At 41.0% G+C, this 16,381-nt stretch overlaps 1 protein-coding gene across 3 annotated transcripts in view; it reads left to right on the top strand.

Moving 5' to 3' along the window:
- The window catches only part of MAP3K20 (mitogen-activated protein kinase kinase kinase 20), a 134,664-nt gene that overhangs the window by 31,670 nt on the left and 86,613 nt on the right, over positions 1-16,381 (top strand). For all 3 annotated transcript variants that reach the window (XM_075000664.1, XM_075000662.1, XM_075000661.1), the window contains exon 3: positions 9,362-9,449. In XM_075000664.1, the coding sequence (XP_074856765.1) occupies positions 9,362-9,449 (88 nt within the window). The remainder of the gene's footprint in view (positions 1-9,361; positions 9,450-16,381) is intronic.

The raw sequence follows: 16,381 nt of genomic DNA, 5'->3' as shown, positions 1-16,381 counted from the left end.
ATTGAATATAAACCAAAACAACTTCCTTCTCTGCAAGCGTTAAGTCAGTATGCAAGCAGGGCTCTCATAATTCAATTGAATTTGAAGTCAACTATGAGATGTGCGTTGGAGAGAATGTAGTTCTCGTCGGAGCAGATAACTCTGCTTATTTACTGTAAAAGTTATCGTTGAATGTTCCTTACTCACCAAAGTCTTTTAACTACACATTGCATCATGTGGTTTTCATCCTGCTTTGTTAATATGAAAGAAGATTTAATGGGTTTAACAAACATGTCCTTTATTGGACAACAACTGGCTTCTGCTGAATAACGGTCTTTCTGGCTCTGCCTGGGGTCCCTGGGGCATGAAAATTACCGACTCCTTCCTTATAAAATGTTGTGAGAAAATACATAAATGGTATTCTGGCGATCTAAAGTCCAGAAGAGGGGGGTTGTATTTCACATTTGCTTTTCATGTTAGTGATCAAATAATTTAGCAACTACCTGTCATTTGTTATGGGGTAATTTTTAAGAACTTTTTTTTCCAAATTTCAGACTTTTTAAAAACCCCTCAATAAACCCCTCAATTTACTGCATATTGTAGAGAAGTGAGGGAGGGAAAACCTCATGACAGGTAATAAAATTGAAATTCTAAAACTTGAAATATAGAATAATTGTAGTCTTAAGAGAATGAACTTACTCACATTTGAGTATAAGGAAATATAAATAACTTATTAAGCATCATGTTCAGTTTATCTTTAGAAACAATAGTAATAACAAAGGCATTAAAATAATAGCCGGTAATGGCCAGTTCTTGCTTCCTTTGAAGTTTATGGGAGCTCTAGCCTAGACTACAGGGTTGAGGATGTTTTTATTAATATGTACATAATAGCATGCACAAAAAAAAGAAAAAGAAAAATTAGCAGATTTGTTTTGATCTGTTATGTCTTTAGAGAAATGGTATATTAAAGCAAGCCAACACCTGCCCCTGAGTTCTGCACAATTTTATGTCCCACCCTTTAGTCTCCCCTAGTACTTTGTTTGTGGTGTAATTTTATATACTGAGTTCCTTAATGTTGTATCATTGGAAATTCATTTTCTCTGTGTGAGGGCTAGCCATTCTTTCAACACTCACCAAACCATACTTTTAACCCTAACCTTTATCAACATTTTGTGTTTCATGGAGTCTTAGTAATCAGTAAGTACAATAATATTAATGAAACATTGATACTCTTATCCCAACTAGCCATTAATATAGTGTAGAACATCCTGGGAATACCTAAAATTTAAACTCTCCCAGGAATATATTGGAGTTCAAAGCCTTAATTGCTGCAAGACTTTAGAACTTAATCGTTGTCATCTGCGTTAAATTCGTCTAACTGGTTTTGAAGATTTCCATGATAAGCACAGCAAACATTTATTTGCAGGAATGTAAATAATCAAACTCTATGGCACAATACATTAATAAATATTAGAAAACACTTCGGGATGTTCTGCTAATCAGGTTTCTGGAGTAGCTAAACATTTCTAACCCTGTAATTTTGCATAGAGTGGAGGTGCCTCATGCTGTGCAATTAACTGATTTATTAACAGCAAAGTTGGTTGGCTGCTGGTTGTCCTGATGATGGTCTAAAAAGAATCAGTATTAATTTATAAATTTGATGTGGAGCAGCATGCTCAGACAAAGGGTGGGGGGAAGATGCACTGGGTTTATTCACTGTGCCACCTCTCCAGCCCCTGACCCCTCCCCCACCAAACACACACACCTCCCTGCACATGCACACTCTCAAAGCCAGCTAGAACAGTAAGTGGTGATGTTCATATGGAATCACTTGGACTCTCTTAGATCCAAGCCTTGCATAGTTTTGAGGGATTGACAAAACTGTCTTTTTTCATTGTAGAGAGACAAGGAGGGTGAGGGGGGGGGGTGTTATTTTATTTTTTGGACCAACTTCTATTGTGAAAAAGATAAACTTTTGATCTACACAGAGCTCTTCTTCAGGTGTGGGAAAGGAACTCAGAGTATCACAGCTAAATGCAAAGTAGAGCAGACTGTTTAAGGTAGGTTTTTAACACACATGCTAAGGTGCTATTCAAGATGAAGCAGCCAGTTATCACCCATGCATTCATAGAAGGAAAAAAAAAAAAAAGGAGTCAGAGAGCTACAGATTGTTGCAATTAGCCATCAGTGGCCAAACAGCTGTTTGCATGCTACCTGTGGCTTTTACAGGTAAAGTATGGCTCTTAGACTCACTGCCCATTCTCTGCTTACCTCACTCTGTGAAGGTTCTCGGGATTTCTGTCCAGTGGGAGGCACTTGCTGGACCTCTGGGCAGGAGGGGACTGAAGGCTGGAGCCCTGGCACATTCATCCCCACTCTGACCTCTGAAGATTGTCGTATATGGCTTAAAGGGTCAGTATGTTTGGCCACTTCTTGTGAATTTAAGATCCCAGGCTCATCTTTTGAAGGGGAGCAGGTTTCCTTTGAGGATGAGAACTGAGAAGTCCAGTACGGAGTATTCATTTTGTGAAAAGTTTTCACCTATGGGGGATATGGTGGTTTCATCCTTTATCATTTTTCTCTGTGACTTCATTGATGTGTGTAGTTATTGTGTGGTTTCACTCATGCAATCGTTATTGGGGTTTTTAGTGCATTGGATGTGTAGTACCCACAGATCCTGAAAGGTGTATTGTGGTGTGTATTTCAAAGTGGCAATGAAGGTACATGTGCATATTATGTATCTGTTGTTCTGGCATGGTCTTGTGCTATTTTATGCTGGTGGATCCTGGTCTGTGGGGAACTGGCTTCTGATGAGGACCTTAGAGAGACTGGGAGATCCTTTGAAGACTAGAAGAGGAAGCTCAGGAAGGACTTCTTTCAGGATGTGGTCTCCATTGGTTATGGTTGTAATAGTTTCTATATCACATAGATTCTGGTGTGAGGTGGCAGATGACAGCTACGGGTATGCATTTGGAAGGGTTTTTCTCTGTATTGAACTGCTTCTCTTGGGATAGTTGGGAGGCCCATTTCCTGGTGTGATCTGCTTCTCTAATGGAGTGACCTAAAGTAACTACAATGGAGTGTTAAGGTGTGCGTCCTGGCCTTTCTCCTCGGAGCATGTTCTATGGTATCTGAGAGCCTGGCTGAAGATAATAGATTTGTGTGTTTTGAGTAGTTACTAGATTTGTGAAGATAAATATGATGATCTGTGAGTTGCATGTTGATAATTGTTTGGCAAGGTTCCATTGTTGAAGCTGATCAAGGCAGTCAGGAAGCTGATGTTGATGTGAGATAAAAATTGATTTTTAAAAAGTCAGATTTTATTATTTAAACTGGATATTTTTTTTTTAAATCATCAATGAAATACAATGGGTGTTACTCCAAAATTAAGTGCACTCTAAGCATGGTCAGTCTTATCTTTTTTTTGGTAACTTTGTTTAAATCAGTGATTTTTTTGTGTGTGTGATTTAAATTGGGATTGAAACCAGTTATTTAAATTGCTATGATTTAAACCAGTCTACCCTGTCTGAGAGTGTTTAGAGACAGCTTACTAGGTGGGTTGTGGATGTTGACGTTGTGGTAGAAATCTATAAGGGAGTTTAGGTCATCTGTCCAAAGGATGAAAATGTTATCCAGAAGTTCTTCCCTTGTGCTTGTTTCAAATGAATTAACAATCTGATTTGCAGTCCTTGTCTACACATGGGAATAGATGCAATTTGGCAACCAATAGCATCAATACCAGTACATTGATGGTTAACTCCTAAGTATAACCAAGAGCAGGCCTTGCATCAGCTGAGGGCTCTTCTACACTGGGAACTTCCATTAGCCTCTTGTGGCTGAAGATGGCACACATCTGAGAGATGTAGCTATGCCACCTAGTTAGGGAGCTCTAGGTTATTATTGCTTTTTGGTGAGGTGGACTACTGATGGGATCTGGTCTCCCATCAGCCAAGGTACTGTCTGCACTGAGGCAGTGCAGCAGCAGTGGTATAAGTGTAGATATCCTGAGCCAATTGGTGTGTATCTGTGGATGTGATTGGTCGTCATCCTGATTAGTTCAGTCAGTGCAGGCCCTGTCTTACCTTCTTTACATTTAAGAGTCAGGTTAAGCAGAGGTATACTAATTGATGGATAGTAAATGTTGCTTTGGGGTGGCCATTCATGAATATCACTAAGGCTCAGGGTACCCTGTCATTGACAGCCAAGAACACAGAGAATTCATATTGGTACATATGTATCTGTACTAGAATACAAAGCACAGTACGAATAGATACCTCAGAGATGGTGTTTAAAGGCAACAGTGGTGAGATCTTCATTCAGTTCTGAGTTTACAGATATCCACAGCAACATGAACCACCATCACAGTTGGTGTTAACCAAAACTTTCATTGGCAAACAGATGTGAAAATTAAATTATCTTTGCAAATTAGAGGTGATTGTAAGAGATCAAGGTGAACTGAGTTCATTTGCGCTCCTGATGCCTGCACTCTGTGTCTTTGTGAACAAAGAGAGGACTTCATGTTTTAGTGCTACCACAGCGGCCACACTTAAGGAGAATTAATTACAATATATACTAATGCCCTTTACTTTTCTGTCTTACTTCTAATCAATGTTTCAGTTTTTAAACATAGCACAGTAGTTTTGCTTAGTTTACTGATTCACTCCCACACACAAACTACTGTCCAATCTGCTTCCGTAGAACACATGTTGTAATGTAACAGAAGTCAGAGAAGAGATCAGCAAGTGCCCAGGTTCATCTGGAGCTGCTGTTTTAGAATATTGTGTGATAACTGGCTGGTAACGTGATGTGATGATTGCTATTGCCTTGTGATTAGCCAAGAACTTATCCTGTGACAGGGCAGTGTCATCAGTAAATTAGATGCCACTTGCTGTTCTCCTGCATCTTAAATTGTAGTTTAACAGTGTGTCCAGACTATGGCATTTGCAGGCTTTGGTTGTGTCTATCTCCTCAGTGCCAATTTAAGTTGGTATTCACAATTCATCATAATAGCGAAAACAAAATATTTGATTTTCTCTCAAAAAGGAGTCAATGGAAAACTCCTTGCACATCACTGGGTGATGTAAATAAAGTGCTTTCCAATGTGAATCTCATGTGATTGAGCCAGTTTCCCAAAGGCATGTGAGTACATGATGTTGTAGATATGAAAATCTGCCCCAACTGCTCAAGTGCCTAAATGCTTTTGAAAACCCCACTTGGCACCTATCTGTATGTTTAGGCAACTAAACAACTTTGAAAATCTGGTTGTCAGCTATTGAGTGAACTAGCGACTAGCTACAAGTCTTTTCTTAGAATATTGAACATAACTGTCAAAAGGGGAGGAAAAAATTCAGAGGGCAACTGAAGAAAATGCATTGATAAGGATGACTGGCTATTTGCTTGGCTCCCACTGCTAATTGGCGAATGTGATCCACAGCTGATTTGCAGCCATGGGAAAAAAAGCAAGAAGTGAAAGGGACTGGCTGGAATCTGCAGCTCTACAGGGAGCGGTGTGATTTAAGAGATCTAGAAAAGATTTTTCTTTAGCAGTAACGGTCCTTGGTGGGAGATGTTTTTTATGACTTCCTAATTTGGGAGATTTAATGGAAGAGTAATAGCTGCTTTCCTCAATCCTAGATAGAAGCTTGCTCTGGCATCAGTTACATCTTAATTAAATGGATGTGTACAGCAGCATAAGATCAAGAAGAAAATGCATTAAGTGCAATGGGTATGTCGATGCCGGCAACTGCCTGAACGGACCAAAGATATGTTTGTTACCACACTGTAAATATATGCTCTGTGTCATCCAATTTGATAGTTTTAATTAGACTCTTGGGCTATGTCTGCACTAGACGCATCTGTCGACAGACAAATGGCGACAGAACCTCTGTCAACAGATTGCATCTATGCGCAACTTGTTCTGTCAACAGAGAGCTGCCAGGCTGCACGGCCCTCTGGTGCCAGAAAGCAGAACCGCAGCTCTGCAAAGAGGGCTGCCCGGCAACTGGAAGCCCTCTCTGTCGACAGAAGCGTCCACACTGCACTTCTGTCAATAGTACTCTGTCCAAGCGATTGTTATGCCTCAAATTTTTGAGGACTAATACTGTCGAGGCAAATGCAGTGTTCGTCAAGAATCTGTCAACAGAATGCTTTAAGTGTGTAGACGCTCCCTGAGCTATGTTGACAAAAGGCTCCTTCTGTCCACAAAACTCTCTAGTAGAGACCCAGCCTTGGAGTATATTTCTGCTGCAGTTAGACATCTGCGGCTGGCCCATCTGGAGCTCAAGCTGTGGGGCTCGAGACCAAGCCTGAAAGTCTGTGCAGCAACCTTCAGCAGCAGCAGGCGGTTTGACTGCTATGTTGATGTACCTTTGTGTTCTAATCATGCAATTGTTAGCGCAGTAACAGATGCAGTTGATTTCACTGGGGCTCTGAACTGACGCAATGTTCCTCTTGCTTGTGAGCTATTGCAGGTTTGGAGCTTGAAGTACAAACGCACCTGCTTTGGGCCTTTTGTGCAATGAAACTGTAAATCATGGCTCTCAGTTAAACCCTTGGTGTGTGTAGACAGGGGTGGGGAACCTTTTTCCGCTCATGGGACACTGACCATGAGAAAAAATCAGCTGCAAGCTACATACAGTCCACAGGGGAGGGCCGAGAGCCATGGGCCAAAAGTGAGGCATTCAGGGTGCAGGAAGGGGCTCAAAACTTGTGTGGTGCACTTACCTCGGGTAGCTCCTGTTTGGGGATGCAAGGCAAAATCTCCACGTGCCCTGGCTGCACACCGCTGCTGCTCCCAGAATTGGGCATGACCAGCACGTCCCTGTAGCTCCTGGAGGGGCTGGCTGTAGAGGTAGGTGGCTACACATGCTGCCCTTGCCTGCAGGCACTGCCCCTGCCGTTCCTACTGCCTGTGGTTCCCAGCCAATGGAAGGTGAAGGTGTGGCGCCCGCAGGCGGAATGAGGCGCCAGTGGCAGCACTTGTAGCTCCAGGCTGAGGGTGGGAGGGCAAGGCTCAGGGCTTCCAGCCTGAGGCACAGAGACTTGCTGCAGGCAAGATTAAGTTAAGCAGGGGGCCGATTCTGGCACATGGGCCAGAGGTTCCCCACCCCGTTTTAGACCTAAAAGAATAATGACCCCTTTTGGGTACTAAGCACACAATGAATGTATGAAAAAAATAACACAACCAGGGTGAGTGGCGATATTGTTAATTGTACCATCATATTCCTAGGTGAAGAGAACATGAGTTTTCAGATAATCACCCAAGGAAGACTTGTTCTTCTCCCACACCCCAGCTTGTAAAACTAGGCATTGAACAAAACAAAAGAAGCCAACTGTTTTCGTTTGTTTGGGGCCTGAATGAAGAGACTTGGATTTGTTCATCTCACTTTTCATGACATAATTAGGATTCAGAGATTGAGATCTAACATCCACGCAGGCAATAGAAGAATATTAGTCCATAATCAAGTTGGGAAATAAGTTAGAATAAAAGTAGACTTAACATTTCTCAGTGCAGAATAGTAACAGAGAGGTAGTCGTGTTAGTCTGTATTATAGCAAAACAAAATGCAGTCATGTAGCACTTCAAAGACTAACAAAATAATTTATTATGTGACGTAATTTATTATGTGATTATTTCCCACGGAAGCTCATCACGTAATAAATTATTTTGTTAGTCTTTAAAGTGCTACCTGACAGCACTTGTTTTGATTCCTCAGTGCAGTTTCCCAACAAAATAGTAACTACATAATCAATATAATTTATGAATTACAAAACTCATTATGTTATGGGCTCAAACCAGGTCTGTGGGCTCTTAGAAGTAAAATTAGAGATTAAAAGGTGGATTAGAGAGGCTTGCATTGGTGTTTTGGAAGGTGAGAGGAGGTGCAACTCAAAAAGCAGGCTAGGCAAATGCGTCTGGAGTCTCTTAACAACTCCTGGTAAGGTATTTTTGGAGCTGTGGTTGGAGTTCAAAGCTTCTTCCTACTTGCAGATCCTGGGCGGGAGGTAGCAGGAATATTACTGTCTGTCCTTAGATGGTGGTGAATTCCACCTCTGGCACAGTTGCTTAGATAGATGCAAGTTAAATGCCCTTGAACTCATCTGGATGAATCAGGTTCTTCAGCACTAAAATTTACAATGCTTGTATTGTTATAAGGTTATTATTTTGTAAGGAATAATCTTATAAAACCTAAAATATGATTGTGCACTTCCAATGAAAACATCATGAGAATTTTTTTTTAAATAAAATTTGACTACTGCTGTGGAGGGACAGAACTTTGACAACAAATTTTGAAACTCTCCAAGTATCATACAGACAGGAATGCATGTATTTACCACACCTGTTCAATATATATTCTATATTGTGTTGAAGTTGTTTCTGCATTACACTGTGCTCAGTTTGTGCTGATAACTCAAATCTCATAAAGTGGAGGAAACAGCATAAAGTACACTGTGCAGTCAAAATCTTGGGGTTAAGTATAAGGCTCTGATTAAACATCTACATTGAGCACATTGTGCAAACCATACTATGCTAACTAAAGTTAACATTGCGAATTCAAAACCTTGTTGAACTTATTTGAAAAAGGCTACAAGAGAAGAATGTGAAATATTTACTTATTACATCTGTTGTCTTCCACAAGTTCACATGTACAGTGTATTCATACCATGGCAGCTAGTATGAAATCTAGAGACAAATTAGGTTTGTTTTGCCATTGGCTGTATATTTGTTAGGGTGGTTGGAGCTGTTGTAATTAAGCTTGCCAAGGCCTGCCTTTTAGTTTGTTTATATATTTGTATTTAGTAGGGCTGGCAGCTTTACTAACTGTGACTTTGTTTCTCTCCAAAGCATGTGACTGATCTTACTAATAGAAGCTCAGAGGGTAATGTCACATTTCAAGGAAGACTTTATTTTCTTGCAAGGGGTATTTTCTTGCAATGGCTGTTTGACGATGTTTGCATTATATAGCCTAGAGTATATGTGAAAAACAACAAAAATGTTTTTTAAATAATTGACTATGTTAAAGAAGAAACCTTATTAAAATTTGAATATACTATAGAGGTGCAAATATTGAGGTCCAAAAAATAAACACACTATTTTAAAACAAAAACAAGTCCACAGATCTATTTTAATCAAGATTTTCCAAAAATTAGTCTCTTAAATCTTTATTTAGGCCCTTAAAGAAGTAACCTGAAGTGCTGAAAGCTCTACAACTCCCAAACTCTCATCCAGTGTTTTGAAATGGGTAGGTTTCCTAAGAAGAATACCTCAAGTAGACATTGCTTTTCTGATTCATAATTGCTATGTGTGGTTGGTGGATAGATATGATTGCAGCAAATACATTTTGTTATTAGTGGTCTAACTTTTACTTTTGGTTTTTGAACAGGCAGAAATACTCAGTGTGCTCAGTCACAAAAACATCATTCAGTTCTATGGAGCTGTTATTGAACCTCCTAACTATGGCATAGTGACAGGTAAGGACTCTTTTCTCCCCCCAACTCTTTTCTTTATAATATATAAGGTCTGACATTGCTGGGTCCTAACTCAAACTGTGAACTATGTGTTTTTGTTTTGCTGTTGTAAATATATGGCATAAAGTCTTAAGTCTATTAGATATGGCATTTCCATTTCTACCTGTGAGTAAATGTAGCATTTGTCATTACTGAAATTCTGTGTAAGTGTGCTTACGACTGCAATACCTAATTGGTCATGTTTCTTGCCTCCATCTTGAGTTGCCAGTTTCTCAGTTATGGCCTTAAAATTTAAGGTGATTATACAGCTGTGTCAGTCAGGGGTGTGAAAAAAAATCCACATACCTAAGTGCCATCGCCCCAACTCAATGCAGACTCGGTGAAGTTGAAGGAAGAAAGCTTCCATCAACGTAGCTACCGTCCTTTGGGGAGATGATGCTCTTACATTAATGGAAAACTCCCGTAGGCTGCATCTCTGAGGTTATTCCGACATAGCTATGGGGCTGTAAAGGTGTGTGGACATCGTTGCCAAAGTGTAGACATACCCCAAACTAAGCACCTCTCAAACAGGGATACTCATCTTTTTCTCTCATCACTTTGCATTTATAAACTTCATAGGCTGGGCTCAGTTTCAGTTCTTCCTAAATTTTCCTGTCATGTAGCCATTGCACATTAGCAGTGTAAACCCTGAACTGAGCTAGGTTTTCTTTTCCATTCTGTTAATACAGAAGGCTTTCTGCATGGTTTACATTTTGCTGGTAAGATAATAAAATGTGCAGCCAGTTTTAGTCACCACTGAATTTTTAATGGATTTTTACACTTTGAAAGCACGTATGGAAATGGTGACAAGAGCCAAACCAATTATTTTTACAAGCTATGAACTGAATTGCTTGACAGTCTTTTAACTACAAGGATATTTTAATAAACATACTCAACTGGGTATACACATCTCTCTCTTATCCTTCAAGTGAGTTATTTGAGTTTATTTCTGTAATCCAGCACATATCACAATTCTGAGATGTCTGAGATATTCTCTCTGCAGTTCTGGAGGTGGCGTCACATTGCAGCATAATCTGAACTGGCCATGCTCCCTTTTCAGTTTGCCACTAGCATTTTTGCCTTTAAAATTTTACTTTGCCACTAGACACGCAGCAGCTTGTGGTGGTTTGCTTTATTCCATCCTGGCTGTTTCCTTTGCCTGTTCATTTTGGAGCTGTCTTAAATTGATTTCACAAGTGCTTTTAATGTAGCTTGTTGTAAAACTAGGCAGATATCTACATGACTTGATATACCCCCTGAAAGACCTCTGTGTGCCTCAGGGGCTTACAGCCTGCTGGTTGAGAACGACTTTAGATGGAAAGACTATAAATAAATATTTGCTGGCCAGATCCCACTGCATCCTTTTCTGTGGTTGTGAATGGAGAATAATGGGAACACTGTGGCAAGCAAAAGCACATATACAGGTATGCAGTTAGATACTCTAAGAAGCAACAGCCAAAATGCCTTTGCAGAAATACCAAAGGTAAATGCTCTGGTGGCATCATTAGCAAAAGGTACAATAATCTGATCCAAATGGGGATTTCTTTCCCAAAGAGAGAACTGACAGGAAGGTAAGAGGCACACTCAGAAGGGAATTTGAAGCTTCTTTTCCTTCTGAGAACCCCTCCCTCTGCCTGCTTTGTAAAAGCTAGAGAGTCATGCCCTCGATGACAAGGACCAGCCCAAGTTCAGATCTACCCTTAAAAAGAGACCCTAATTACAGCCTTCACAACAGATGGGTCAATGGGTGTGACAAGGTTCTAGGCATTGCCCAAGGTCTGGCAAAGTCCGTCTCAAGCCCTGTCTGTGTACAGAATCATGCAAGGCATGTGGAACTCGTAGCCAGGAACAAATGTATCAACACCTTGGTGTTAGGTTGCCAGATACATGATATTGTATTTACACACACACACTGAACGATTAGTGGTAGGTAAAAATGTTTATCTGGCAGAACGATAAATGTACACGTCAGAACTACAGCTTCAACTACAGTTGGATATAACGCATCTTTTAAAGTGACTTCTAATTGTTAAATTAATTGAAAACAATAAGTAGGAACTGTTTGTTTATTTGTATTATGCTTTCTGTGTGTAGGAAAATATTCTAGTATGTGGATACACTTACCTTTCTAGGATGAGGTAGTCCAAAAATATAAAGAGAAAAAATAGTAATTTAACTACATGTGGTACAAAGCTCAAATTATAAGCCCTCTGTGCATGTATAAGAAAAGACAACAGAGTGGTTTTTTCCCCCCTCTATTATTTTTATCTGGCTTGGGAACCGGTCTGTCTGTAACAGCCACTGGGGATAGATTGTCTGCCTCTGACTAGTTACCTAATTGTGCTTTGTTAGGAGCACTATAACAGGCCCTCTTCTCACCCTTCTGGACCACCGCAAACTGTTCGGACTCTTCAGAGTTTATAAGCACCAGTGTGTTATGCACTGGGTCCCCTCCACCACTTGTCAGTACACTCCCTTGTGCAACAACGCACAACTGGATGTGAACTTCCTCGTTAGTCCACTCGCTGGAGACGAGTATCAGAGAGGAAGCCGTGTTAGTCTGTATTTTCAAAAACAACAAGAAGTTCCATGGCACCTTATAGACTAACAGCTATTGTGGAGCATAAGTTTTTTGTGGGCAAAGGCCCACTTCGGGTCTTTGCCCACGAAAGCTTATGCTCCAAAATATCTGTTAGTCTATAAGGTGCCACAGGACTTCTTGTTGTCTCTGGAGATGGAGAGGCAAAACTTCAGTATTGTAAGATCCTCTGGCCCTGTGTTTAACCACCCTTTCTGCCCTTAACTGTTCCCAGCAGATGTTTTGATTGCTGTCATTTGCTTGCCAATCAGTCCCTGGCCTGAGCTATTCAGCAGCTATATCCCCCAATTAGATCCATTCTGGGAGAAGTAGATATTTAGCAGGCCCAGTGGGAAGGGGAAGCAAAGGAGACAGCTGCCCTTAGAGGTCTGCCGCTACTGTGGCAGTGGTGGCAGCTGGATCACTGGGCCCTTGACATTGACACTGGTGTGCCACGCACGCTCTAGACAGTGCGGAGGGCTGCCTGGGGGACGCTAGCACTAGGCCCATCCCAACCCCTTCAGGAGGCATGGAGCCACCCTCCTGCATTGTCCAGGGGCCTGGCGAGTGTGTTGGCCAGACTGCTACATGGTGGTCAGAGTGCCAAGTCATCTTCTCGGCTCCTAGCACTCTGTCACAGGCGCTACCAGTCTTCAGAGAATATAGCTCCCAGCCATTTACCAACAGCAAGGACTAAGCTGTCATCCAGTGTCATAGATTAGTTCCTGCCATTCCTTTTCCTTTTGAACAAAAAGTTGCATTTTATCACATGCATTACATCACTCCATTGCCCAGACGTCAGGAAGACTGGAAGCTCTTTTTCTTCTAAAACTCCCACAAATTGTGAATGCCTTTTTTCTGGTTACCCACCTTGGCAGACACCAGTCAGCTTGCTTTTGCTAGGTGCATGCAGATCACCGTGCAGATTTCCCAGATGCAGAGACCTATTTGATGAAGAAGTACTGACTCTCCTAGACCTATGGGGAGACAAGGTTGTGCAAATACAGCTGCAGACCGGTCATATAAACATCAGCATCAATGAGAAGATTACAGGGGTGATGCTGGCAAAGGGCATGACAAGATCAACAGCGGTGTCGTATGAAAGTGAAGGAACTCTGCCAGACACAGCACAAAGCAAAGGAGGGCAACAAGAAATCTGGTGCTGCCTTACAGCCATGCCATTTTTACAATGAACTCTTGGCAGAGACTCAGCCAGCATCCTGCAGGCAAGTTTGGATGTCTTGGAGAAGCCCATGGTAGATGCTCCCACTATGAACAGCATGGAGGTGGAGGAAAAGAGACATGCAGCATGGGATTCAAACTATGCCATGGGCCACGAGCTGTTTGAAACTCTGCTGGAGACCACACAGTCCTGCCAGGCAAGCACAGATGAACCTGCTGAGGAAGGAGAAAGGAGCTTGGGTAAGCGAGTACATAGATTATTCCTAGCCTTTTTTTTGTTTGTTTTGTTTTTGTTTTTCCTTTTTCTAAAACCTCATTTCTCTCCTGCTTCCCCCTCATGTTTGTTTTGGGTTAAAAATGGCGGGCAGCGCATCTACCAGTTAAAACAAAAGTATTGTCTTTATTGCTTTACTGTTATTTTGTTAAGGAATAAGTTTGAAGGGAATTGTTAAGGAATAAGTTCTAAGAATTTCCGTTATGCAGTCCACATTAGAATATGGCTCTGTCCTCAGGGAGGGGTAGAAGTAACAGAGGTAGAATTGGAAACATTTACTTTCCAGTTCTATGGGTTGTTGGGTTAAATGATGGGCTATCAAAAATACTCCATTTATGAGAATAGGATGTCTCTTCTATCCTCCATCTTCTCCCAAAGATGTTTAGAGGTAGCAGCCTAGTTTCCTCCTCTGAGATAGCAACTTTCCCATGCCACATTTGTGAAGAATTCAGCTTACACCATTGCGAACAGGTGGGTAGCATACACATCTGGTTAGTGAACAGGTGGGCAGCATACACTTCTGGTTAGCTTTGGGACACCAGCTGCAGCTGGGTTCTCTATGTCTTTGTAACTCTCAGGTGTGAGGTATCAGCCATAATAAGCCTATCTTGTGAAAATTCATAGATTCCAAGGCCAGAAGGAATCTTTGTGATTGTCTGGTCTAACCTCCTCCTTGAATTATGAGTACCTGAACTATACACAGTATTCCAGCAGCACTCATACCAGTGCCAAGTATAGAGGTAAAAAAAACTTCTCTACTCATACAGGTTGAACCTGTCTAGTCCAGCACCCTCAGGATCTACGTGGTGCTGAATGAGAGAATTTGCTGATCTTCAGGAGGTCAATATTTTCTAGCACATTACCAATACTTCCTCTGCTAACTGGGCTCTTAGAAGACATTTATGAGTGAATTAGACCTGAAAAACAGCACCAAACACTGAGAGCCAGGACTGGTGGCTGTAAACAAATTTTATGGGACCATGGGAAGCTTGGCTACAGCCGTGATAAATGGACATCTGGTGAAATAAAATCATGCTGGACCATGGATGTTGCTGACAAGAGAATGCTGGACTAGAGAGTTTCAACATGTACTACAGATTCCTCAGGTTATAAATGCTAGGCTCACATTCGCTCTTTGGCCGCAGTATCAGAATAGGAGCCCATGTTCAGCTGATTATCCATCATCATCCCAAGATTTTTTTCAGGGGCACAGCTTTCCTGGATAGAGATCTTCACCCTATAAGCATACCTTTATATTTAGCCATATTAAGCACATATTGTTTTCTTGCACCCACTTAATCAGACAGTCCAGATCACTTTAAATCAGTGACCCCTGTCCTCTTCATTATTTACCACTCCCCAGTTTTTGTGTCATTTGCAAACTTTTATCAGGAATGATTTTATTATTTTCTTTCTGGTCTTGCATAAAATTTTCAGTAACCGAGAGCCAAGAATCAGGCACCACTGAAAACAGTGTTGGAAACATATCAACCCAATATGACTCCCCATTTACAGTTAATTTTGAGGCTTATCAGTTAGCTAGTTTTGAATTCATTTAACGTATGCTATGTTAGTTTTATATGGCATGCGATACCAAGTCAAGTGTGTTGTGGGTTCAGTCACAGAGATCCCCTTGTGACTGTCACTTGATGTAATACCACTGAGCCAACCTTTCTGCCTTCCTGAGTGCCCTCTTTACTCCATCTGGTTCAGCCAGGCCCTTATGCCAGCACTGGCACAGAGATGGGGTCCCAGCCCTTAGCCGTATAGTACAGACATTGATATCAGCTCAAATCTGGGAAGGTTCAATTAAAGGGATGTACTTCAGCACTTAGGTGCACAGCCCCAATGGGACTTGAATCCCAGATGAATCCATTCACTTCTCTTCTGAAGTAGGGCTTTTTTTTTTTTTTAAACCAGCACAGCCTTTTTCCTTAGTTGTGGGATGGTAGCTTTTAGGGCCTCTACTAAGGAATTCTGAAATCATTTTTTTTAATTTAAATGCTTCCTCTCATCTGAGTTGGAGCATAATTATTATTAGCTTAGTGAAATTGGAAGATATTTTTAAAGAACTATCCATGATGATTCCAAGATCTTTCTTGAGTGGTAACTGCTAATTTAGACCCCGTCATTTTGTATTCATAGGTGGCATTTTTTCCCCAATATGCATTAGTTTGCACATAACAACAGTGAGCAAAAAAATGGCAGATGAAATTCAGTTACCTGGTTTAGTGAGATCCCTTTATAACTCCTCTTGCTCAGCTTTGAACTTAACTATTTTAAGTAATTTTATTTCATCTGCAAAGTTTGCTACCTCACAGGTCACTCTTCCTAAATAATTCAGGAACTTGTTGAATAGCACAGTTTCAAATACAGATCTTTGGGGCACCAAGATCTTTACTTTGCTCCATTATGGAAAATAGCCATTTATTCCTGCTCTTTATTTCCTTCTTTTAACCAGCTACTGATCCCTGAGAGGATTTTATCTCTTATCCCATAACAGCTTGTTCTGCTTAAGAGCTTTTGATAAAGCAGCTTGCAAAAAGCTTTTTGAAAGTCCAAATACACTATATCTCTTTGACAGTTCAGTAGATTAGTAGAACATGATTTTCCTTTGCAAAAGCCACATTGACTTGTCCCCAGCATATCAGGCTTTTTATCTATGCATCTGATGATTCTGTTCTTTAACTACATTTTTAACCAGTTTGCCTGGCACTGAAGTTAAACTTACCAGCCAGTAATTGCCAGGATTGCTTCTGGAACCTTTTTTAAAAATCAGCATTACATCAGCTACTTTAAATCAGTCTCTGCAGGAGATGACTGGAAAGGATAGATTATGTACCAGAGTTAGTAGTTTTCCAG

Source organism: Carettochelys insculpta, chromosome 8, assembly GCF_033958435.1.
Source record: "Carettochelys insculpta isolate YL-2023 chromosome 8, ASM3395843v1, whole genome shotgun sequence".
In the NCBI taxonomy this organism is placed as follows: domain Eukaryota; kingdom Metazoa; phylum Chordata; order Testudines; family Carettochelyidae; genus Carettochelys; species Carettochelys insculpta.
The sequence above is the reverse complement of the archived record's forward strand: the minus strand, read 5'-3'. Positions and strand labels throughout refer to the sequence as shown.